Source organism: Phocoena sinus, chromosome 19 (assembly GCF_008692025.1).
Source record: "Phocoena sinus isolate mPhoSin1 chromosome 19, mPhoSin1.pri, whole genome shotgun sequence".
In the NCBI taxonomy this organism is placed as follows: Eukaryota; Metazoa; Chordata; class Mammalia; order Artiodactyla; family Phocoenidae; genus Phocoena; species Phocoena sinus.
Window position 1 is genome coordinate 102,655 of NC_045781.1, and position 22,417 is coordinate 125,071.

General features: G+C 53.1%; 1 protein-coding gene and 1 long non-coding RNA gene across 9 annotated transcripts; both read right to left on the bottom strand.

The window, feature by feature from the left end:
* Window positions 1–5,485: 5,485 nt before the first annotated feature.
* On the bottom strand, window positions 5,486–8,533 carry LOC116744158. Its single transcript, XR_004346977.1, has 3 exons — window positions 8,300–8,533; window positions 6,144–6,220; window positions 5,486–5,528 (listed from the first exon to the last, which is right to left on the bottom strand). It is a non-coding gene; the product is annotated as an uncharacterized LOC116744158 (long non-coding RNA).
* Window positions 8,534–10,187: 1,654 nt separating this feature from the next.
* Window positions 10,188–21,898, bottom strand: LOC116744155 (tigger transposable element-derived protein 1-like). 8 transcript variants are annotated; one of them, XM_032613519.1, is made up of 4 exons: window positions 21,827–21,898; window positions 19,371–19,828; window positions 16,351–16,430; window positions 14,003–15,940 (listed from the first exon to the last, which is right to left on the bottom strand). In XM_032613519.1, the coding sequence occupies exons 2-4, from the start codon at window positions 19,768–19,770 to the stop codon at window positions 14,108–14,110; spliced, it is 2,313 nt and encodes a 770-aa protein (XP_032469410.1). In that variant the 5' UTR covers window positions 19,771–19,828; window positions 21,827–21,898; the 3' UTR covers window positions 14,003–14,107. The 8 variants fall into 8 exon arrangements, with proteins under 8 accessions (XP_032469413.1, XP_032469410.1, XP_032469411.1 ...); XM_032613520.1 differs by lacking the exon at window positions 21,827–21,898 and adding an exon at window positions 21,665–21,782 and having other exon boundaries at window positions 14,003–15,925; XM_032613517.1 differs by lacking the exon at window positions 21,827–21,898 and adding an exon at window positions 21,665–21,780.
* Window positions 21,899–22,417: the final 519 nt, after the last annotated feature.

A 22,417-nucleotide genomic window follows, 5' to 3' on the forward strand; every position in this document is an offset into this window, starting at 1 on the left:
ACCAATGGAGATCATCCAGACAGAAAATTAATAAGGAAACACAAGCTTTAAATAACACAATAGACCAAATAGATTTAATTGATATTTATAGGAGATTCCATCCAAAAACAGCAGATTACACATTCTTCTCAACTGCACACAGAACATTCTCCAGGATAGATCACATCTTGGATCACAAATAAAGCCTCAGTAAGTTTAAGAAAACTGAAATCATATCAAGCGTCTGTTCCGACCACAAGGCTATGAGATTAGAAATCAATTACAGGGGGGAAAAAACGTAAAAAACACACACATGGAGGCTAAACAATACGTTAATAAATAACCAAGAGATCACTGAAGAAATCAAAGAAGAAATCAAAAACTACCTAGAGACAAATGACAACAAAAACACGATGATCCAAAACCTATGGGATGCAGCAAAAGCAGTTCTAAGGGGAAGTTTATAGCAATACAAGCCTACCTCAAGAAACAAGAAAAATCTCAAATAAACAATCTAACCTTACACCTAAAGGAACTGGAGAAAGAAGAACAAAAACCAAAGTTAGTAGAAGGAAAGAAATCATAAAGATCAGAGCAGAAATAAATGAAATAGAAACAAAGAAAACAATAGCAAAGATCAGTAAAACTAAAAGCTGGTTCTTTGAGAAGATAAACAAAAATGATAAACCTTTAGCCAGACTCAAGAAAAAGAGGGAGAGGACTCAAATTAATAAAATTAGAAATGAAAAAGGAGAAGTTGCAACAGACACCACAGAAATACAAAGCATCTTAAGAGACTACTACAACCAACTTTATGCCAATAAAATGGACAACCTGGAAGAAATGGACAAATTCTTAGAAAGGTATAACCTTCCAAGACTGAACCAGGAAGAAATAGAGAATATGAACAGACCAATCACAAGTAATGAAATTGAAACTGTGATTAAAAATCTTCCAACAGGGCTTCCCTGGTGGTGCAGTGGTTAAGAATCTGCCTGCTAATGCAGGGGACACGGGTTCGAGCCCTGGTATGGGAGGATCCCACATGCCATGGAGCAACTAGGCCCGTGAGACCCAACTACTGAGCCTGAGTGTCTGGAGCCTGTGCTCCACAACAAAAGAGGCCACAATAGTGAGAGGCCCATGCGATGAAGAGTGGCCTCTGCTTGCCACAACTAGAGAAAACCCTCGCACAGAAACGAAGACCCAACACAGCAAAAATAAATAAATAAGTTAATAAACTCCTATTCCCAACATGTAAAAAAAAAAAAAATCTTCCAACAAACAAAAGTCCAGAACCAGATGGCATCAGAGGTGAATTCTATCAAACATTTAGACAAGAGCTAACACCCAACCTTCTCAAACTCTTCAGAAATTTGCAGGGGAAGGAACACTCCCAAACTCATTCTATGAGGGCATCATCACCCTGATCCCAAAACCAGACAAAGATACTACAAAAAAAGAAAATTATAGACCAATATCACTGATGAATATAGATGTAAAAATCCTCAACAAAATACTAGCAAACAGAATCCAACAACACATTAAAAGGATCATACACCATGATCAGGTGGGGTTTATCCCAGAGATGCAAGGATGCTTCAACACACACAAATCAATCATTGTGATACACCATCTTAACAAATTGTAGAATAAAAATATGATCATCTCAATAGATGCAGGAAAAGCTTTTGACAAAATTCAACACCCATTTATGATATAAAAAAAGCTCTCCAGAAAGTGGGCACAGAGAGAACCTACCTCAACATAATAAAGGCCATATATGACAAACCCACAGCAAACATCATTCTCAATGGTGAAAAACTGAAAGTATTTCCTCTAAGATCAGGAACAAGACAAGGATGTCCACTCTCACCACTATTACTCAACATAGTTTTGGAAGTCCTAGACACAGCAATCAGAGAAGAAAAAGAGATAAAAGGAATACAAATTGTAAAAAAAGAAGTAAAATTGTCACTGTTTGCAAATGACACGGTACTCTACATAGTGAATCCTAAAGATGCCACCAGAAAACTACTAGAGCTAATCAATGAATTTGGTAAAGTTGCAGGATACAAAATTAATGCACAGAAATCTCTTGCATTCCTATACACTAACAATGAAAGATCAGAAGGAGAAATTAAGGAAACAATCCCATTCACCATTGCAACAAAAAGAATAAAATACATAGGAATAAACCTACCTAAGGAGGTAAAAGACCTGTACTCAGAAAACTATAAGACACTGCTGAAAGAAATCAAAGATGATATAAACAGATGGAGGTATAAACCATGTTCTTGGATTAGAACAATCAATATTGTGAAAATGACTATACTACCCAAAGCAATCTACAGATTCAATGCAATCCCTGTCAAATTACCAGTGGCATTTTCTACAGAACTAGAACAAAAAAATCTTAAAATTTGTATGGAGACACAAAAGACCCCGGATAGCCAAAGCAGTTTTGAGGGAGATTAAAAGAGCTGGAGGAATCAGACTTCCTGACTTCAGACTATACTACAAAGCTACAGTAATCAAGACTATATGGTACTGGCACAAAAACAGAAATATAGATCAATGCAACAGGATAGAAGGCCCAGAGATAAACCTACGTATCTATGGCTAACTCATCTATGACAAAGGAGGCAAGGATATACAGTGGAGAAAAGACAGTCTCTTCAGTAAGTGGTGCTGGGAAAACTGGACAGCTACACGTAAAAGAATGAAATTAGAACACTCCGTAATACGATACACAAAAATAAACTCAAAATGGATTAGAGACCTAAATGTAAGACCGGACACTATAAAACTCTTAGAGGAAAACATAGACAGAACACTCTATGACATAAATCACAGCAAGATCCTTTTTTGACCCACCTCCTAGAGAAACGGAAATAAAACCAAAACAAATGGGACCTAATGAAACTTCAAAGCTTTTGCACAGCAAAGGAAAACATAAACAAGATGAAAAGACAACCCTCAGAATGGGAGAAAGTATTTGCAAATGAAGCAAATGACAAAGGATTAATCTCCAAAATTTACAAGCAGCTCATGTAGCTCAATATCACAAAAACAAACAACCCAATCCAAAAATGGGCAGAAGACCTAAATAGACATTTCTCCAAAGAAGATATACAGATTGCCAACAAACACATGAAAGGATGCTCAACATCATTAATCATTAGAGAAATGCAAATCAAAACTACATTGAGGTATGACCTCCCAGCAGTCAGAATGGCAATCATCCAAAAATCTACAAACAATAAATGCTGGAGAGGCATTTATTGGAGAAAAGGGAACGCTCTTGCACTGTTGCTGGGAATGTAAATTGATACAGACACTAGGGAGAACAGTATACAGGTTCCTTAAAAAACTAAACATAGAAGTACCATACGACCCAGCAATCCAACTACTAGGCATTTACCCTGAGAAAACCATAATTCAAAAAGAGTCACGTACAACAATGTTCATTGCAGCTCTATTACAATAGCCAGGACATGGAAGCAACCTAAGTGTCCATCGACAGATGAATGGATAAAGAAGATCTGGCACATATATACAATGGAATATTACTCAGCCAGAAAAAGAAATGAAACTGAGTTATTTGTAGTGAGATGGATGGACTTAGAGTCTGTCCTACACAGTGAAGTAAGTCAGAAAGAGAAAAATAAATACCGTATGCTAACAGAGATATATGGAATCTAAAGAAAAAAAAGTTTATGAAGAACCTAGGGGCAGGACAGGATTAAGGACACAGATGGAGAGAAAGGACTTGAGGACACAGGGAGGAGGAAGGGTAAGCTGGGACAAAGTGAGAGAGTGGCATGGACATATATACATTACCTAATGTAACATCGATAGCTAGTGGGAAGCAGCCACATAGCACAGGGAGATCAGCTCGGTGCTTTGTGACCACCTAAAGGGGTGGGATACGGAGGGTGGGAGGGAGATGCAAGAGAGAGGGGATATGGTGATATATGTATAGGTATAGCTGATTCACTTTGTTATACAGCAGAAACTAACACACCATTGTAAAGCAATTATACTCCAATGAAGGTGTAAAAGGAAAAAAAAAAGAAAAAGAAAGAAAGCCCAGAGATAAACCTACACACCTATGGTCAACTAATCTATGACAAAGGAGGCAAGACTATACAATGGAGAAAAGACAGTGTCTTCAATCAGTGGTGCTGGGAAAAGTGGACAGCTACATGTAAAAGAATGAAATTAGAACACCCCCTAACACCATACAGAAAAATAAATTCAAAATGGATTAGGGACCTTAATGTAAGACCGGACAGTATAAAACTCTTAGAGGAAAACATAGGAAGAATACTCTGACATAAGTCACAGCAAGATCATTTTTGATCCACCTCCTAGAGTAAGGCGATAAAAAAGAAAACTAAACAAATGGGACCTAATGAAACATAAAAGCTTTTGCAAAGCAAACTACAAAGAAGACGAAAAGACAACCCTTATAATGGGAGAAAATATTTGCAAACGAATCAATGGACAAAGGATTAATCTCCAATATATATAAACAGCTCATGCAGTTCAATATTAAAAAAAACAAACAACCCAATACCAAAATGGGCAGAAGATCTAAATAGACATTTCTTCCAAGAAGACATAGAGATGGCCAAAAAGCACATGAAAAGCTGCTCTACATCACTAATTATTAGAGAAATGCAAATCAAAACTGCAATGAGGTATCACCTCGCACCTGTTAGAATGGGCATCATCAGAAAATCTACAAACTACAAATGCTGGAGAGGGTGTGGAGAAAAGGAACCCTCTTGCACTACTGGTGGGAATGTAAACTGATACAGCCACTATGGAGAACAGTATGGAGGTTCCTTAAAAAACTAAAAATAGAATTACCATATGATCCAGCAATCTCACTACTGGGCATATACTCAGAGGAAACCATAAATCAAAAAGACACATGCACCCCAATGTTCACTGCAGCACTATTTACAATAGCCAGGTCATGGAAGCAACCTAAATGCCCACAGACAGCCGAATGGATAAAGATGTGGTACATATATACAACGGACTATTAGCCTTAAGGAATGAATTGGGTCATTTGTAGAGAAGTCGATGGATCTAGAGACTGTCATACAGAGTGAAGTAAGTCAGAAAGAGGAAAACAAATATTGTATATTAATGCATATATGTGGAACTTAGAAAAATGGTACAGATGAACCAGTTTTCAGGGCAGAAATAGAGACACAGATGTAGAGAACAAACGTTACCCAAGGGGGTAACGCCATGGCGGGGGCGGGGGGGATAAATTGGGAGACTGGGATTGACATGTATACACTTATATGTATAAAATAGATAACCAATAAGAACCTGCTGTATAAAAAAAAAATTAAATTAAAAAATTTTTTTAAATATATAAAATTTAGGGCTTCCCTGGTGGCGCAATGGTTGAGAGTCCGCCTGCCGGTGCAGGAGATACGGGTTCGTGCCCCGGTCCGGGAAGATCCCACATGCCGCGGAGCGTCTGGGCCCGTGAGCCATGGCCGCTGAGCCTGCGCGTCCGGAGCCTGTAGAAAATATATATATACATATATATATATATAATTTAAAAAATAAAACAGAAAATAAAGTTCTTCCCTTCCCATAGATGTATTTATATGAATGAATGATTTCCATGCTTATATCTATAAATACAAAAAAGAGGAATAAAACCTACCTTGAACCAAAAAAGAAAAAAAAAAAACAGAACCCACCAGTTATACAGATGAAAACCCTATCAGGGCGCTTGCTCCAGCAGTAAACAATTCTGAAGTTGGTCAGAGGTGGGGAATCGTCTCGCATGCAGCCAGCAGCGCCCCCCCCCAACCCCCCGCAAGGAGCGTCCTCATTGCAAAGCTGGGGGACCGTGCCGAGGCGTCTGTGGGTAAACGTGAGCTGAGCCCCAGGCCAGCTGCTGCTGAACTGTTCCCAACCTTCCCAGGTAAAACACCTGAATGTGTGCAAGGACTTGAAAGCCTAGAGGAAGGGTCGTGGAGCCACCCCAGCCACAGCACGCAGGCCGACTTGGTGCCTGCAGGCCAGCAGGGATGGTCCTGGCCGCGGGCGCTCTTCTGGAAGCTTTCCATTTCCCTGCCTGAGATACCCCTCCTGTCCCGGCCCCCACTGCTTTTCTCCTTCCTCACCTCTGCCCGGGGAGAAATTCCAGCGGCAGGTACGGGTGACACATCCTCTTCTTTAGCAGGTGGCAGCCCGGCAACTCCTGGAGAAAGTCCAACAGAGCCCCACTCACACCGGGCCACCCACAAATCCGTGGCCCCTCACTCCCTCCCACCAGCCCAGCCCCGACACTGCTGAGGGGGCAGAGAATATGGCGTCAGGCACAGATGCAGGGGCTCTTGCTGCCTGGAGCGGTGTTTATATTGACCTCAGCCCACGCACACCTGGGGAGGGCTCACCGGCACGGGCAGGCTGCCCAGGTCAGCCAATCCTCGCCCATCAGGAGTTCACAGTTGCAGAAAATGGACCTTGCTGCACCGGCCAGGTCCAAGGAACAGGTGTGGGCTCCTGAGTCAGAATAGACAAGGGGCTGCAGCTCTGGCTTGTTTTCTAATTTTTTTTTTTTTTTTTTTTTTTTTTTTTTTTTGCGGTACGTGGGCCTCTCACTGTTGTGGCCTCTCCCATTGCGGAGCACAGGCTCCGGACGTGCAGGCTCAGCGGCCATGGCTCACGGGCCCAGCCGCTCCGCGGCATGTGGGATCCTCCCGGACCGGGGTACGAACCTGTGTACCCTGCATCGGCAGGCGGACTCTCAACCTCTGCGCCACCAGGGAAGTCCTGTTTTCTAATCATTTTATCTGGTCCATGAGTGGGAAACAACTTTAAGAAGACCCTCTCGTAATGAGAGGAACCCAGGAGTCAGGGAGAGGTGGGGTGGTGGGTGGAGACGGAGGCCTGGTGCCCCGGCGACAATGGAAGCCTCTGGAAGACGCGGTGGAGGGAGGCCACTCAGAGTGAAGCCCAGGTTCACAGACCTGTCCAGGAGCTGCTGTTTGTTAATTCAGGTCCTGCTCTGAGGTGCTCAGGGTCAGCTCTGACCAACAGGTGAGTTGGGGGTGCTCTGCAATGAGGGCTATGTGCACGGTTCCTGTGTGGCCAGCCCTGTCGGGTGCCTGCCCAGGCGAGCTCTGTATCCTGGGAGGGGCCTGACCATGAGAGCCCCATGGGCTGCTGGGTACCTGCTCAGGTGAGCTCCATATCCTAGGAGGGGCCTGTCCACGAGAGCCCCATGGGCTGCTGGGTACATGCCCAGGTGAGCTCCATATCCTGGCAGAGGGCTGTCCACGAGAGCCCCGTGGGCTGCTGGGTACCTGCTCAGGTGAGTTCCATATCCTGGCAGAGGGCTCTCCACGAGAGCCCCGTGGGCTGCTGGGTACCTGCTCAGGTGAGCTCCATATCCTGGCAGAGGACTGTCCACGAGAGCCCCGTGCACCGGGACGGGTGTACGAACAAGCTCCCTCTCTTTGCAGCTGACACAGAGTTGCTTAGGATGTAGACTAAAATCAGCCGAGGGCAGAGGTCAGGAGCAGCGTCGGGGGTCCCTTGGGTGTGGCCACCCAGGGAAGCCCTCCTGAATCCTGAGGTGCAGGGTTTCTTGTGGTCGGTCATGTCGACATGAGGACCACCATGTGCCCGGCCTCGGCCTCCAGCCCCCGGGGAAGGAAGCCCCACCGTGTATCACGCCGTCAGCACAGAGCAGCCTGGAGCGAGGCCCACGGAGCACGGACACTCCCGTCAGACTCAAGGTGACCTCTGGAGCCAGGACAGAGGCCCGGCCTCTCTGTGGGCAGGTGAACCCGCACCACACAGGCCCTGGTGCAGTGCCCGTTCCGTGGGGTCAGCATGGGTGCACGCGGGTCAGCCAGTGTCCCTGTGTCTCAGCCTGTGACCGCTGACCACACTGTCCTGCTCTGCTCACAAGAGCGAGGCCAATGGAGGGACAACGGGGGTGGGAACAAAGCCGGGTCACAGTCAGGTGAGAAAGGGTCCAGGGAGCGAGAACCCGGCTGCCCTTGCCTAGTGCGCCGAGAGCTGACGTCCGCCCTGTAGTCAGTCAGTCGTCTCCCCATATCCTGAGATAGGGCTGCCTTTCCTGCACCCTGGGGCAGGGTCATGCCTGTGTATACAGCAGGACACACAGCGGTGCCTGCTGCAAGCCCGATGCCTGCCCTCGCCATGTAGCTGGGGCTTGGTGACAGGGGACATCCCGACAGGACATGGGGCCGGCCCCGGGGAGGATGTTGGGGTGAAGCGTTTGGGAGCGTCTGGAGGGAACACTCACCTGTCAGCACCTGGGGACTGAGGACACCGACCAAGGGGGGCAGGCGGGAAGCCCAGGGAGGGTCCTGGGTCATCCCCGAGGCTGGAGAAGGGGTGGTAGCTGCGGGAGATGGCGGTTGGGACGAAGAGCTTACCACCCGACAGGAGATAGGCCAGCCGGGGCAGCAGGGGGAGGTGAACACTGTGCCCGACAGAAGGACGGAGAGCCCAGCAGGCCCAGCCGTGGGCGTGGGTATCCGGGCTGCTCTTTGTTGGCCCGAACCCGAAGGGCCCCCAGCGGCCCGGAGCCCGGCTCCGCCCCCAGCGCTCGGGGCCCGGCTCCGCGCCCGGAGCCCGGCTCCGCCCCCAGCGCCCGGGGCCCGGCTCCGCCCCCAGCGCCCGGGGACTGGGTCCCGCTCCGGCCCCAGCGCCCGGGGCCCGGCTCCGCCCCCAGCGCCCGGGGACTGGGTCCCGCTCCGGCCCCAGCGCGCGGGGCCCGGTTCCGCGCCCAGCACCGCTGGAAAACACCCCGTGTCCAGCCAGACCCCAGCCAGGAAGAGAAGACCCGTGTACAGCCTTAACGTGATTAATATGCCCAGAAGTGTCCTTTAAAGTCAGCCTCTCCTCTGGCTCTGATCCTACACTGAATGGTGCAGATAGCCAAGCAGGAGCTGACCAGCATCCCTGGTCAGGTACACCCACAGTGGCCACCCCCAGGAGAGCCTAGAGCTACGGGTACCCACGATGGCCCAAGAGTTGGGGCGGATGCAAGAGGTCCAGCCGGCAGGGAGTGTTGCTTTGTGCATGGGATCAGAGGTCGGCTCTGGGCATACCTCGGTCAGGTGTACACCGGGGTGTATGGACAGCAGATGGGAGATGTGAGGGCACCTGGGCTCCCCAGAAAAACCTTCAGGCCAAATTTAGCCCCCAGCCAATCTCCCGGGCTAGCCCGCCCACCCCCCTGCCCCCCACCTCCTGCAGAAGGCAGGCAGGCTCAGGGAAGGCTTCCTCTAACAGGGCCCCTTGGCTGGAGACAGGGACCACTCACCTGAGGACCCGTGCGTCCTGCAGTAAGGCCAACCCTACCCCAAAACCCACATCCTTACCCCTCCTTCTGTGGGGCATCGTGTGCCTCCCAGTCTTCCCACATGGCATCCGGGGCCTTGTCTCCAAATGCCACCACTGCCTGGAATGAGCCCGTGTCCACGGGAAGAAGAGTCAAAGGGGCATGGCAGGAGTCAAACGGAAACTGGTGGAGAGAGGGAGCAGCAGAGGAGAGAGACAAGAAGAGAGGGAGAGTTAGCAGCAGGCCTGCAGCCGGGCCTGCAGCCGTGAGGACGCCCACGCCGGGGCCGGGGAGCCTGGCGAACGTGCTGCCTCACCAGCTCACCCACAACGGGCTGTAGTCTCTCCTCCCGCCCCCCCTCCCCCCGGCCAGTCAGCAGGGGCACAGCATCATTTCAGAGGACAGAACAAGACGACAAGACGCATCCAGTGTCCCGGGAGAACAGAGATGGGAGGTGTGTGGCCGGACACTCCTCCCACCCAGGCCCACTCTCTGGATCCCTGAGTCTCTTTGGGTGCTCATCCGGGGTCAGCCTTTGCCGCCTGCAGGTCCTGAAGCCCAGCTGAAGGGTGAGCGGGCCATAAAACAAGCAGAACCCCTCTCTGAACCCCTCTCAACTCCGTGAGCCCCAGCTCTGAATACAGGAAGAGCTCAGCGCAGCGAGCAAGGTGGCAGGAATACCGTGCCAGGGGTGCTACCCAGTGATCCCGGCTTCCTCATGGGCTTCCACTAGGAAACCGAGGATGCACTGCTCCAAAAGGGCCCAGGATGCAATAAACGCACTTGAGAATTCATCAAGGCTTCTAAAACCATATATTTGAGAAGTTCACTTGAGACACTAAATTATTTGCTGACAGAAAAACATTTGAGGGATTAATATAATGAAATGGAAACATGCAGACCAGTGTCACTTCCATGTGAAAGATGGGGAGGGAGGACCCCCTCTCCCCAACAAAGTCCGGAGGCCTCAGAACTCCCAACACCCCCTCCCCCTCAACACACACTATTTGGGGCCCCTCTTCTCCTTGAAGAGCTCCCGATAGCAGCTGATCACGTTGTTCACGCCCCGGCAGACGCGGAGGCTGCGCTCCAGGTTGGGATCGTTGTCCCTGACGATCTGCAGGCCAGCATCGAAATGTGCTAGGGCCTTGGCCAGGTGCCTGGCCGTGAGCTGGCGGGAAGCCGTCGAGCTGTCCTCGCCCTCCTCCCCGGCTGCCAGCTCCTGCTCCAGCCCCACCAGCTCCTCGTTGGACAGGTCTGCGCCCTGGCTCTGCAGCAGCTCAGCCACATCCGCCTCTGCCACCTCCCCGAAACCCAAGCCGTGCGCCAGCGCCACGACGTCCCGCCTGATCTCCGGGAGGGCCTCCCCGGGTCGGGGGCCGGCGTCGTGCTGGAGGCACTCGGGCCACAGCTTCCTCCAACCCCGGTTCAACGTCGCGGGCGGAACCTCCTCCCAGGACTCGAAGATGTTGTGCACAGCGTCCAGGATGCTATAGTCCCGCCAGAAGTCCGAGGCCGCTGACCGCTCGCCGGCGCCTCCCGCCCTCGCCGCCAAGAGGCGGAAGACCCTCCGCAGGTAGCAGGCCTTGAACGTGGCGACCACGTCCTGGGTCGTGGGCTGGATGAGGGCCGTGGTGTCCTTGGGCAGGTACTCCACGCGCACGTGGTCGGAGAGGTCGTCCAGGTTCCCTGGGCGGCCGGGAGTGCTGTCCAGGACGAGCAGAGCTTTATACGGGAGCCCGTGCCGGGCGCAGTACCTCTCCACAGCGGGGCAGAAGAAGTGCACGAACCACTCCTGGAAGAGGCTCACAGTGACCCAGGCCTTCCTGTGCGAGCGCCACAGCACGGGCAGGTTGGGCTTGGAGAAGCCCCGGAGGGCGCGCGGGTTCTCTGAGGGGTACACCAGCAGCGGCTTCAGCTTGAAGTCGCCGGCGGCGTTGCTGCCGAGCAGCAGGGTCAGGAGATCCTGGGCGGCTGTGAACCCGGGGCCTGGCTTCTCCGCCATGGAAGGGCCCGTCCTGCCCGGCAGCCGCCTCCAGAAGAGCCGGGTCTCGTCCACCTTGAACACCTGCCGGGCCGTGTAGCCGCCCTCCTGGATCACCCTCCGCAGCAGCGCCGGATACCTGCGCGCGGCCTCTGCGTCTGCGCGCGCCGCCTCGCCTCCGGCCCCGAGGCTGCGCAGCCCGTGCCGCGCCTTGAAGCGCGCGAACCAGCCGCGGCTGGCGCCGAAAGTCTCAGCCTCGGAGCCCTCACCCTGCGCCCGCTTGAGCTCCTCAAACAGGCTGCGGGCCTTCTCCTGGACGAGCACCACGCTGACCGGCACGTCACGCCGGTTCTGGTCCTCGATCCACACGCTCAGCAGCCGCTCCATGTTCTCCATCACCAGGCTGCGGCTGCGCGTCAGCTTACAGGCCGCGTGCGGGGTGGCCGCCTGGGAACTCGCTCGGATCTTGTCCTTGTTGTCACGAATGGTGGCCACAGTGGAGGTGGAGAGACCCAGTGCCCTCCCGATTCGGCTGAGCTTCTCTCCGGCTTCGAAGCGCCGCAGTACCTCCAGCTTCACCTGCAGGTTGATGGCCTTTCGGTCCCGCTTGGCACTTCGGCGCTGGCCCGCCCTCGGCGGCCTCTTCAGGGGGGGCTTCGGGCCCGCATCACTCTCTCCGGACACCACAACAGAATATTTACGTTCCCGCCCTGAGCCCGCTGATTTCAGGGCCGCTGCCGCCCCAGCCCTGACCCGCTGTAAAATGGGGAGACAACGTTTACCGGTGGGAAGTGCCGACGGGCCTGGGTAAAACCCTTAGAGGTCACTGACTGGTCTCTCTCTTTAGGTGGGAGATTCGGGGCCACATCCGGCCACTCGATGAGTTCTGGCCCCGTGGACTAAATAAACTTCACCCCCAGGATTGCAGCAAGCCTCTGAAAACCCTCTACCACTTTCCGAGGGAGCCCCCCGCTGACACCACCTCCCCAGTCACCTACTCGCCGGCCTCCTGAAGCATCCAGGGTGGCGTAATACACCACAAACTGATGTCAGACCAAATATAGAACCCAGAAATTACCAGCACGTCGTAGCCGGGCCCAGGAACGGGCAGCCACAGTGTATAAACCTCAGCTCAGAGCTTGGTGGCGACCCGGGAAAGCAGAGGAACGAGCTGTCCATGGAGCCAACACGCTTCATGGCCCCGAGCTCGCAAGACCTTGAGCAATGTCATTGATTAAGGGTGTCAGGACTCAAGGTTTTCGTTTTGTGTGTTGTTTTGATTTTTTGGTTGGTTTGGCCAAGCCGCGCGGCATGGGGGATCTTAGTTCTCCAGCCAGGGATCGGACCCGTGCCCCCTGCCGTGGAAGAGTGGAGCCCTAACCACTGGACCACCAGGGGAGTCCCTGTTTTTGGTTTTTTTAATGGAGGAAATACTTGTGCAGGGTTCAATTATCCAGACGCGCTCCTGGAGAACCCGGCGAGGGGCAGGCCTGCCTCCAGCCTTGGGGCCCCGAGGTGGCCAAGGAGACCCATTTCCCAGTGTCCTTCCACAGGGGGGTGGGCCGAGCACCTTGTTTCTTCCAGGAGCATCTCTCAGAGCCCAGCTCTACACTCTCGACTGACGATGGGAGTTTGACAGTAAAGCAGCCCTGGGTGTTCTCTGAGAGTTGCCGGCAGGACACCGGCTGAGCCGGACTTGGGCAGATCTACGCAGGGCCACCGCAGGCGTTCCCAGGCCTCGCAGTGTCTCAGGAAGACCAGGGATGGCAGTCAAGGGTGGGAAAGGCCAGGGCGTGGCCCACTCTCCCCCCTCACCTGGCAGGAGACCCCAGCCATGCTCCTTGGCTGGTCTGCCCTCCTTCCCATGTGTGAGCAAGTCCCTCTGTCCTCCTGGGGAAGCCCCCTGGGTTACCCACCAGGATCAAAGACATGCAGGCACCCCGTGACACAGAGATAAGCTTTGGTCCCTGTGTCTTGAGGCCATCCAGAGGACAGGCAGGCCCAGGGGCAGAAGAGCCAGAGGGGCAGCAGCCAAGATGAGGGTGTGTGTTCCGGGATGAGAAACCAACAGCAGCCCACATTCCCTAGCGGGACTGGGCACATGACTCCAAGAGAGCCACTAAAAAGGAAGGCTGGAGCTGCCTGTGCCACTGGAAGGGACCTCAACACAAGACCAAGTGAAATCAGTGAGGTGCAGAGCGTTAATGGGGCTTCCTTTGGAAACGTCTGTGTGCCCCGTTCATACACACGCCCATGTGTGTGAACTGCCGTGTGTACAGGAAAGAGGAAGGGTGTACGATGGGTGGCAGTGGCCATCTCCAGAGAGGAAGACTGGCTGTGGGGTTTCAACGTTATGTGCTTCTCTTAAGGTCTGAATTACTTTATAATGCATATACGTGTTTTATATACATTTACAATTTTTCTTTAAAATGGGAGGATAAGTAACGACTGCTGTATTTCTATCTCTGTGCAAGAGAGACTACAACTACAGTAAGTCCCCTACGTATGAACGAGTTCCGTTCTGAGAGCACGTCTGTAAGTCCAATGTGTTCGTAAGTCCAACGACGTTAGCCTAGGTACCCAACTTACACAATCGGCTATACAGTACTGTACTGGAATAGGTTTATAATACTTTTCACACGAATAATACATAAATAACAAACAAACACAAAAAATAAAGAAAACCTTTTTAATCTTACAGTACAGGACCTTGAAAAGTACCGTAGTACAGTCCAACGGCTGGCATCCAGGGCTGGCATCGAGGGAACAGGCAGGAAGAGTTACTGACTGGAGGAGGAAGAGGAGGTGGGAGACGGTAGGGCTGAAGGGTCGTCAGCAGTAGGAGACGGAGGGCAAGTTGCAATTTCACTCACGCCTGACGTGGATGGCACAGGTTCTGGTTCCTTGCTGGATTTAATTCTATCTACCCTCTTGTAAAAACGATCCAGTGATGTCTGGGTAGTAGCTCTTTTTTTCTCGTCATAGATGACACGGTAGCACTGGATTGCATTCTGAACGGCTGCTGCAACCTTCGTGTACCGTTCTACATTCGGGTCCTGTGCCTCAAACACTAACAGCGCCTCCTCGAATAAAGCAAACCCCCTTGCCATTTCCTGCGTCGTGAATCTCTTCGGTTCTTCAGTTGCTTCTTCTTCCTCCTGTCCCTCTTCGTCCTTTCTCTGGGCCTCCAGTTCCATCAGGTCTTCATTAGTGAGCTCCTCGTGCTGCACAGCAAGGAGTTCGATGAAGTCGTCCTCTTGCAGATCTAGCTCCAGCTTCTCGCTGAGGGTCACTAAGTTGCTGAAGACCTCTTTGGACTCCTCATCCATCTTCTCAAATCCACGAAAATCGTGAACAAACTTCGGGCAAAGGTTCTTCCAAACCCCGTTCATGGTGACGGCCGTAACCTCACTCCAGGCAAAGTCAATGTTTTTTATGGCCTTGTAGATGTTATAGTCCTTCCAAAATTGCCGCAAGGTTGTTCCTGATTCGTCACTCGCCTTTACTGCCTGACGAAAAGTGTGACGTAAGTAATATTTCTTGAAAGTTGCTATAACTCCCTGGTCCATAGGTTGGATGAGCGCCGTAGTATTCAGTGGCAGGTGCACTACTTTGACGTTGGGATGAAAGTCGTCCATGAATGGGGGGTGGCCCGGAGCATTGTCGAGCAGCAAAAGAATGTTGAATGGGACGTCCTTCTCCAAGCAGTATTTCTCTACCTCCGGGATAAAGTGGTGGAAAAACCAGTCCTGGAAAATGGCCTGTGTAACCCAGGCTTTGGGGTTACTCTTCCACACAACAGGAAGAGAGCCCTTGGCTATGTTTTTAAGGGCTCTTGGGTTCTCTGAATGGTAAACTAAGAGAGGCTTCAGCTTCATATCACCAGAGGCATTGCCACCAAACAACAGCGTGAGCCTGTCCTTTGATGCTTTATAGCCCGGCATCAACTTTTCCTCCTTACTGATGTAACTTCGGTCCGGCATCCTCTTCCAGTACAGTCCTGTCTCGTCCACATTAAACACCTGCTCGGGTAAATACGCGCCTTCATCAATAATTTCTCGAAGCGTTTCAGGAAATTCCCGGGCAGCGATCGTATCTGTACTCGCTGCCTTGTCACTTACTTTTACATTGTGAAGTTTGGCTCTAGCCTTGAACCGGTGAACCCAGCTACGGCTGGCATTAAAAGATTTGCCCTCTGATTCTTCGCCGTGTTTCTTCTTCAGGTCTTCATAAAGGCTCTTAGCTTTCTCTTGAATCAGCATTAAGCTGAGTGGGACTCGACGCTGACGCTGATCCTGCATCCACACACTGAGAAGCTTCTCCATCTCCTCCATCACTTTTCCACGCTTCTTTGTTATTATTGTCGACGTCATCGGCATAGCAGACTTCACGTGTTCCATGATCTTGTCCTTGTTCTTTACGATCGAGCCGATGGTTGAACGATTCAGGTTATAAGAATGAGCGACGTCTACCATCTTTTCGCCTCGCTCCACTCTCTCAATTATTTTCACTTTTGTTTCCATCGTTATCGCGTGGCGCTTCTTAGCAGTACCAGCTACATCGCCGCTGCTTTTACGCTTGCTTCCGGACATCCTGGGCTTGAAATAAAGATACTGTACTACTGTACTCTATACAGTACCGTAAAGCACACAAAAGCACAGCCACTTGCAGAGGGTGCACGCACATGACAGTGTACGCCAGACACCTGAACTAACTTACGTGATTGGACATGCGAACGCACGTTCGCATCTTTGAAAGTTCGTAACTTGGAGGTTTGTGTGTAGGGGACTTACTGTACTCTATTCAAATGGTGTGAGCCTGGGGAGGCCCCATCCTCAGACCCAGGAGCTGCGAGAGGGTGAAGGGCAGGTCCTGAGCCCAGCCTGAGGGCGAGGGGGGGTGGGGGTGGGGGCTGGGCACAGCTGCGGAATGTACGGCCTGGGGTGAAGGGCGGGGGGCGGGGGGGAGGCGGGCGGGTCCCACAGGATGTGGCATCTCTGACTTTGGAGGACTCACAGCTCACCTGAGCTCCATCCGTGAAGGGCTTGGCCGGCTCTGCCAGGTCTCCAAACCGTTGGTCCTCGGGAGGGGCCTGGGCCAGGGCTGAGGGGAAAGAGCAGTGTTAGTGTCTGCAGGCCCACCCTGGGGACAGAGGGGTGAGGCACCCAGGCCCATTAATCAATCCGGAGGTCAACATGTCCTACTGGCCAGACACCCTGAGCCAGATGACACACCGCTTGCCCTCTGATTCACAGAGAACACCGTACCCTGGCTGACAGGCAGCCCCTTCCGATGCACGCACACGTACGTACCTCAAGAACACAGCCAAGGCCCCTGAAACCCAAGTCACTGAAACACCAAGGAAACAGTCATTAGAAGCTTCCTTCAGCTGCAGCTCGGTGGTCAGTAAAGGGCTGACTCAGCGGGCCTGAGCTGTCCAAACCCTCCACACTCCAAACCAAAGTCTGGCCCTTGACCTGCTCCTGGGAGGAGACCTCTAAGCGCCTGGAAGATTCTGCCTGATAAGAACATCTTTGTTTACCTAAGTTCTTGGGTCACACAGACAGTTCATGTTAACAATGTGACGTGGTAGTAACCCTGGGCCACACTGTACAGGTCTGACCTCTGGCGGGAGTTCAGGCTGAGTAACTAAGGTCACTCATGTTCCATAACTCGGTGACTGACCCCCAGTAAAAATCCTGGACGTCACTGCAGGCGAGCCCCCCAGTGGCAGCATCCTGTGTGTGTCGTCGCACATCACTGCTGTGGGAATTAAGCACGACCCACACGACTCCCACAGGAAAGGACACCCGGAATCTCATGCCTGGTATCTCCCAGACTAGGCACCTTTTTCCACCGCTGACTTTAATCCGCATCCTTTCACTGTAATAAACTACAACCACGTATACAACAGCCTTGTTGAATTCTGTGCAAATCACTTGAGGCTAAGGGGGGGGTCTTTGGGACCCCCAAACACACAGCAACAGTGACAGCCAAGGAAGAGCTTGGGGCGTCATTCTGGTCTCCCTGATGGCATCAGAGCAGTCATCTCCAAAACCACCCAGAGAAAGCCAGGGGCAGGCCCTACCCTCTGCCACGTGGGGGCATCGAAGGAGCCAGCAACAGGCTGAGAGCAGGTAAGGGTACGGAGCAAAGGCAGGAGTCTTCGTGTAAACGTGAGACCATGCGGCTTCAGGGCTGAGTGGACATAACCATGCACGCCCCAGAGGATCCTCGAGAGCGCCAGGCCTGAGTCCGCTCAGTGCCAGCAGGCTGCTTTGCCGACGTCCACACTCTTACGATGCAAAATCTTTTAATAGTGCACGTCACCTAAGCATCCGTCCAGTGGGAAGCTGGGAACGGGCACAGTTCCCTAAGAACAGGCCCCTAAGACGACAAACGCTGCCCATGGCTCAGAGAGCAGCCCAGCACGACAGCCAGACACCCTGGGAGGACTGTGGACCCATGCGTACAAGGTGTCTCACCTGCCCCTCACGTTCATGCCTGGGTGAAAACCAGTCGTGCATTATCAAGGTTTTCTTTAGCAGCAGCTAGATCCAGTTTGCAGTTTTCCCAACATGTGCAGAACCAGCTGCATGCTGTCCCCCTGGGAGACCCCAGCACCATCCAGCAGCAGCCCCACCTCCCAGCCCCTCCTTTGAGTCTCTAACTGTCATAATTCCGACCTCTTCCCGGAGCGGACACAGTTCCCTGCAGTTCCTACCGCCATGACACCTTAGAGTTCTTTCTGTACTTTTTCACTCCTTCAATGCCTAGGTTACGCTCTCTACATTAAATCCCCTCTCTTAAAACAAGTGGTGTGTTAGCAGTTCCTCAAAAGGCCAGAGTTACCGTGTGATCCGGCAATTCCACTTCTAGGTATATAACCAAGAGAACAAAGTATACGTAAGTTCACGTCAGCATTAATCGCAACAGCCAAAAGGTACAAACAACCCAAATAACCATAACAGATAAATGAATAAACAGAATGTGGTATAACCACACAACGGAATATGACTAGGCATAAAGATGAGGGAGGTACTACACCGTGGATGAACGCTGGAAACACTACACTCGATGAAAGAAGCCCATCGTAAAGAGCCACGTATGACTCCAGCAAATGTATGATACCATTTAGTAAAACGTCCAGAATAAGAAAGTGTACAGAGACACAAAGCAGGCTCCTGGCTGCCAAGGCACTAGGAAAGGGAAGAATGGGGAGTGGCTGCTGGCGGGCACGGAGTTTATTTGAAGGTGATGACATTAGACATGGGTGATGGTTGTACAAACCTGTGACTATACTAAAACCCACTAAGTGTACCATTTTTTGATTATGTGGGTTAGAGCCTAATAAAGCTGGGTTTTTGTTTGCTTGTTTAAGTGCTATGGTTTCCACCGCTCGATACAAGGGGCCAAGCAGGCAAAAGGAACTGCACAAATACACGTGAGTAAATAAGTAAACACATGCCAGGGCGGACCGAGGCGGTAACCAACCATCTCTCCTCCCTGCTGCACGGCTGTCACCTCCTCACAGGTGTGAAAGCACACGTCCAAGGTGAAGACGTCACACAGCACGAACTGCAAAGCCACCCCTGGCCGGGCCGACCTCTGTGCCCACCTCCTCTTGCCTCCACCCCCTCTAGAGAAAGAAAGACACCCTACTTGTGATTGGAGGTCTCACTGTCCAACTCTCAAACCAGACTGAGCTCCAACAGGCCAAGGACCTTGCCTCTCTCCCTTCCCTGCTGGACCCACAGGGCCTGCCACGTGGCACGCACTCCGTGACTTTGTCAGGAAGGAGAAAAGGAAGAGAAAGAAGGCCAGTGCACCTGAGCAGGGGAAATGCTACGCCAAGCCCAGGCTCACACCTCTGGGAGGCTAAGAGTCTAGAAAAGTCTCCCAACATGTCACAGCTTCTGAGTCTTCTTCCCAGAGATGAGGACACAGGGCCTGGGCAGAGCGGGCAGGCACTCAGGACCCGGCGTCATGAGTTGTGTCCCCCTGCACTTTCCCTGCCCCCAAGCCCAGTCCCCCGTGGCTCACCAGTCTCCTGCAACATCTGAGCGAGGTCCTCCACGAGCGCCACGGCCTCCTCGCCACTCTCGGGGCACTGGGACTCCACCCAGACCCGGGTGTCGGGCGGCAGCACGCCCAGGAACTGCTCCAGCACCAGCAGCTCCAGCATCTGCTCCTTGGAGTGCACCTCGGGCCGCAGCCACTGGCGGCACAGCTCCCGGAGCCGGGCCAGCGCCTCGCGGGGCCCTGCTGCCTCCTCATAGCGGAAGCTCCGGAAGCACTGCCGGGGGTCCCTACCAAGCCCAGGCAACAGGGTTTGGGGCTGAGGCTTGAAGAACGGTTCAGGATCCCACAGGGCGGCCTCATCCTCCTCCATCTTGATGATCACGAGCTCTTCCTGACCGATGGGTGCTGGGTCGGCTGCCATGGCGAAACCTGGGGAAGCTGGCCTCTCTGCCTTCACTCAGGCCACACACACCGTCTTCCTGGGACACACACCCACCCGATCAGGGCCACGGACCACCCACACCCCTCCACCGACTCACAGCCTGCAAGGTCACTTGCTGTGGCGGAAACTGTCCCCACACCTGGCCAGCTGACAACCTGGCAGGGGGACACCTCCAGCCTCGACCTCCCTATCTGTGCCCTCAAGAGGATGCCTCACACTGGGAATCTGGTTAGGACAGTGAGGGAGCGCTTCCTGCAGGGAAGCCTACAGGAGTTCAGGCCAGACTGGGCCAGTAGGAGGGCTGCTCCTGGGGATGGGGCGTGGACGTGTCCAGTGTCTCAGTGGTGGAGAGAACCCCATCAGCAGCCAAGCAGAGGTGCTGGCGGGAACTAGCAGAGACTCAGTGCCCAGGGAGGGTCCGTGCCCAGGGAGGCTCTGTGCAAGTGAAGGATGCAGTCTGTGGGGCACTAGAAAGAGTGATGTGGGGGACAGGCTGGAAGGCCAAGATGGTAGTGGGGACGGCTGCAGTGCAGCCACACAGAGAGAGCAAGAGCTGGTTCCTACACTGGAAGGACTTCCTTTCCTCATGGCACAATCCTATGGGGCCTGAGAGGCTCGGCCCAACTCAACTAGTCAAGGTCAACAATGGACAGTGAGAGAGACGTCCACGCTACAGTGCTAAACAAGAAAGTAAGCTGTGGTCCTCAACTGACATGATCCCGCTAATGTTAAAATTTCAAAACAAAAAACAGGAGCTACTGCTACAAGTGTTCAGAAAAGGATCCTGAAAACCAGCAACGCCTCAGCTGGCAATTCTGGAGAAAGGAACTGGGGGAGGACATCTGCTTTTTCTTTTGTAATGTCTGCAGAGCACCTGAATTTTTCTGCCAACGGCCATTTGCTACCACTGTAACTTTAGAAAAGAACACAGATTGGGACTTCTTCCCTGATGGTCCAGTGGTTAAGAATCTGCCTTCCAATGCAAGGGGTGTGGGTTCAATGCCCCGTCCGGGAACTAAGAACCCACATGCCGCGGGACAATTAAGCCTGCGCGCCACAACTACTGAGCATGCGAGCCGCAACTAGAGAGAAGCCCGCGCGCAACGAGAAGCCCACGCGCCGCAATGAAGATCCCGCGTGCCGCAACTGAGACCCGACACAGCCAAAAAGAAAAATAAATAAATATTTAAGAAAAAAGAACACAGATCATTTTCAATGCCAATGCACGTCTTTAAAGCATTGGTCAGGGGTCCCCTGAACCAGGCCGCCCCATCCAACGGCCCCCAACCCCCGGCTCTCACCCCCAAGTACCCTGAGATGACAGCTAGAGTGGAGGACGGTCTACGTAGCGGAATCAGCAAATGCGAAGGCTGTGTGGCCTGGGCGAACTTGCACAGGCTTCGGCCAGGGAAGGATCTGGATTTAATCCCCCTGTGCGGGGAGCGTCCCCCCACCCCGCCCGCACTCTCACTTTATAGAGGGACGCACGCAGGTGCAGCAGGAGCAAAGAGGTGGTCTGAGCTGCAGAAATCCAGGAAGACTTTCCAGGGGAGGTGAGTTTAGGGGGAGCTGGGTGGAAAGGTGGACAGAAGCCCAGGAATGCCGCCGAGAAAGGGACTAGCGCGGGTGCACGTGCACGACCCCCTAGGCGTGGCGAGAGCCCAGCTCGGCCCAGAATCACTTCCGGTGCAGGCCCAGCCCCGCCGGACTCCATGTCCCAGCAGCGCACGCGCCGCCCTTCCCCGTGGACTCGCCGGAATCCTCGGAAAGCAGCTGGTGTTCCCCCGCCCCCCTTCTCCTGCCGCCCTCTGGCCAGCTGCACACCCTACCCCGGGCTTTTCCGACGCCTCCACCGCGTCGCGCCCAGACTCACCGCCCCAGGAAGCCACGCGGACGGCGTCAAACAACACCGTGCTGGAACAAAGACCAACCACCCTGGGGCCCCAGGACCACGAGCTTCCGTCCGTCCCAAGGACTACTTCCGGTGCCTTGTGCCCACCCCGCCCCTTCCCTCCCTTCCCTAGCAACCACCCACCTCCCCACGACAGGCCAGCGCACGGAGGTGAAGGGGAGGTAACAGTACACTTCTGCAACTCTTTGGCGACGTGCGGCGCCCGGAAGTGGAACGTGCGCAAGCCCGGCCCTGTCCGCGAAGCCCTCTGGGAAATGTAGTCCTTGGCCCGCCACAGTAACAGTCCGGGTGACCTACAGACACTACATTTCCCAGAAGGCAGCGAGCACCAGCGCTCGGCGCCGCCGGGAAATGGAGTTCTTCAGGGGCCTGCAAGGGGGCGCCAGTGGTGCGACTGGCGGTGTCCCGGGTTCCGAGGTAGAGTTCTGGAGCTAGATGGGCCCGTCCGCGCGTTGTCTCCGCCACGCCCTGCCCGCGCGACCTCAGATCCCCTCGCTATCCGTCCGCTCGACTGTGCCAGGTTGCCCCTCAGCTGCCTCTCTACTCCCGCCCGGCGGATGTGGCATTTCCTCCCACCTGGTCACCTGCCTCTTTCAGCTGCTGTGCCGCACTCCGCCTCCATCGAGGCTGCTCCTGCTTCCCCGTCCTCAAGGCTTCACCAGCAAAACCGTGCTGGGCCGCCTAAAACAGGCCCCTCTGTGATGCCTGGCATTT

Excerpts from the sequence above, each read along its gene's own strand:
- LOC116744155 (XM_032613519.1), bottom strand. The coding sequence starts at position 19,770 with ATGGCAGCCGACCCAGCACCCATCGGTCAGGAAGAGCTCGTGATCATC. Across the intron at positions 16,431-19,370 it reads TCAGATGTTGCAGGAGACTG|CCCTGGCCCAGGCCCCTCCC; the intron begins GTGAGCCACGGG and ends CTTTCCCCTCAG. Across the intron at positions 15,941-16,350 it reads CCTTCACGGATGGAGCTCAG|TATCTTTATTTCAAGCCCAG; the intron begins GTGAGCTGTGAG and ends ACAGTAGTACAG.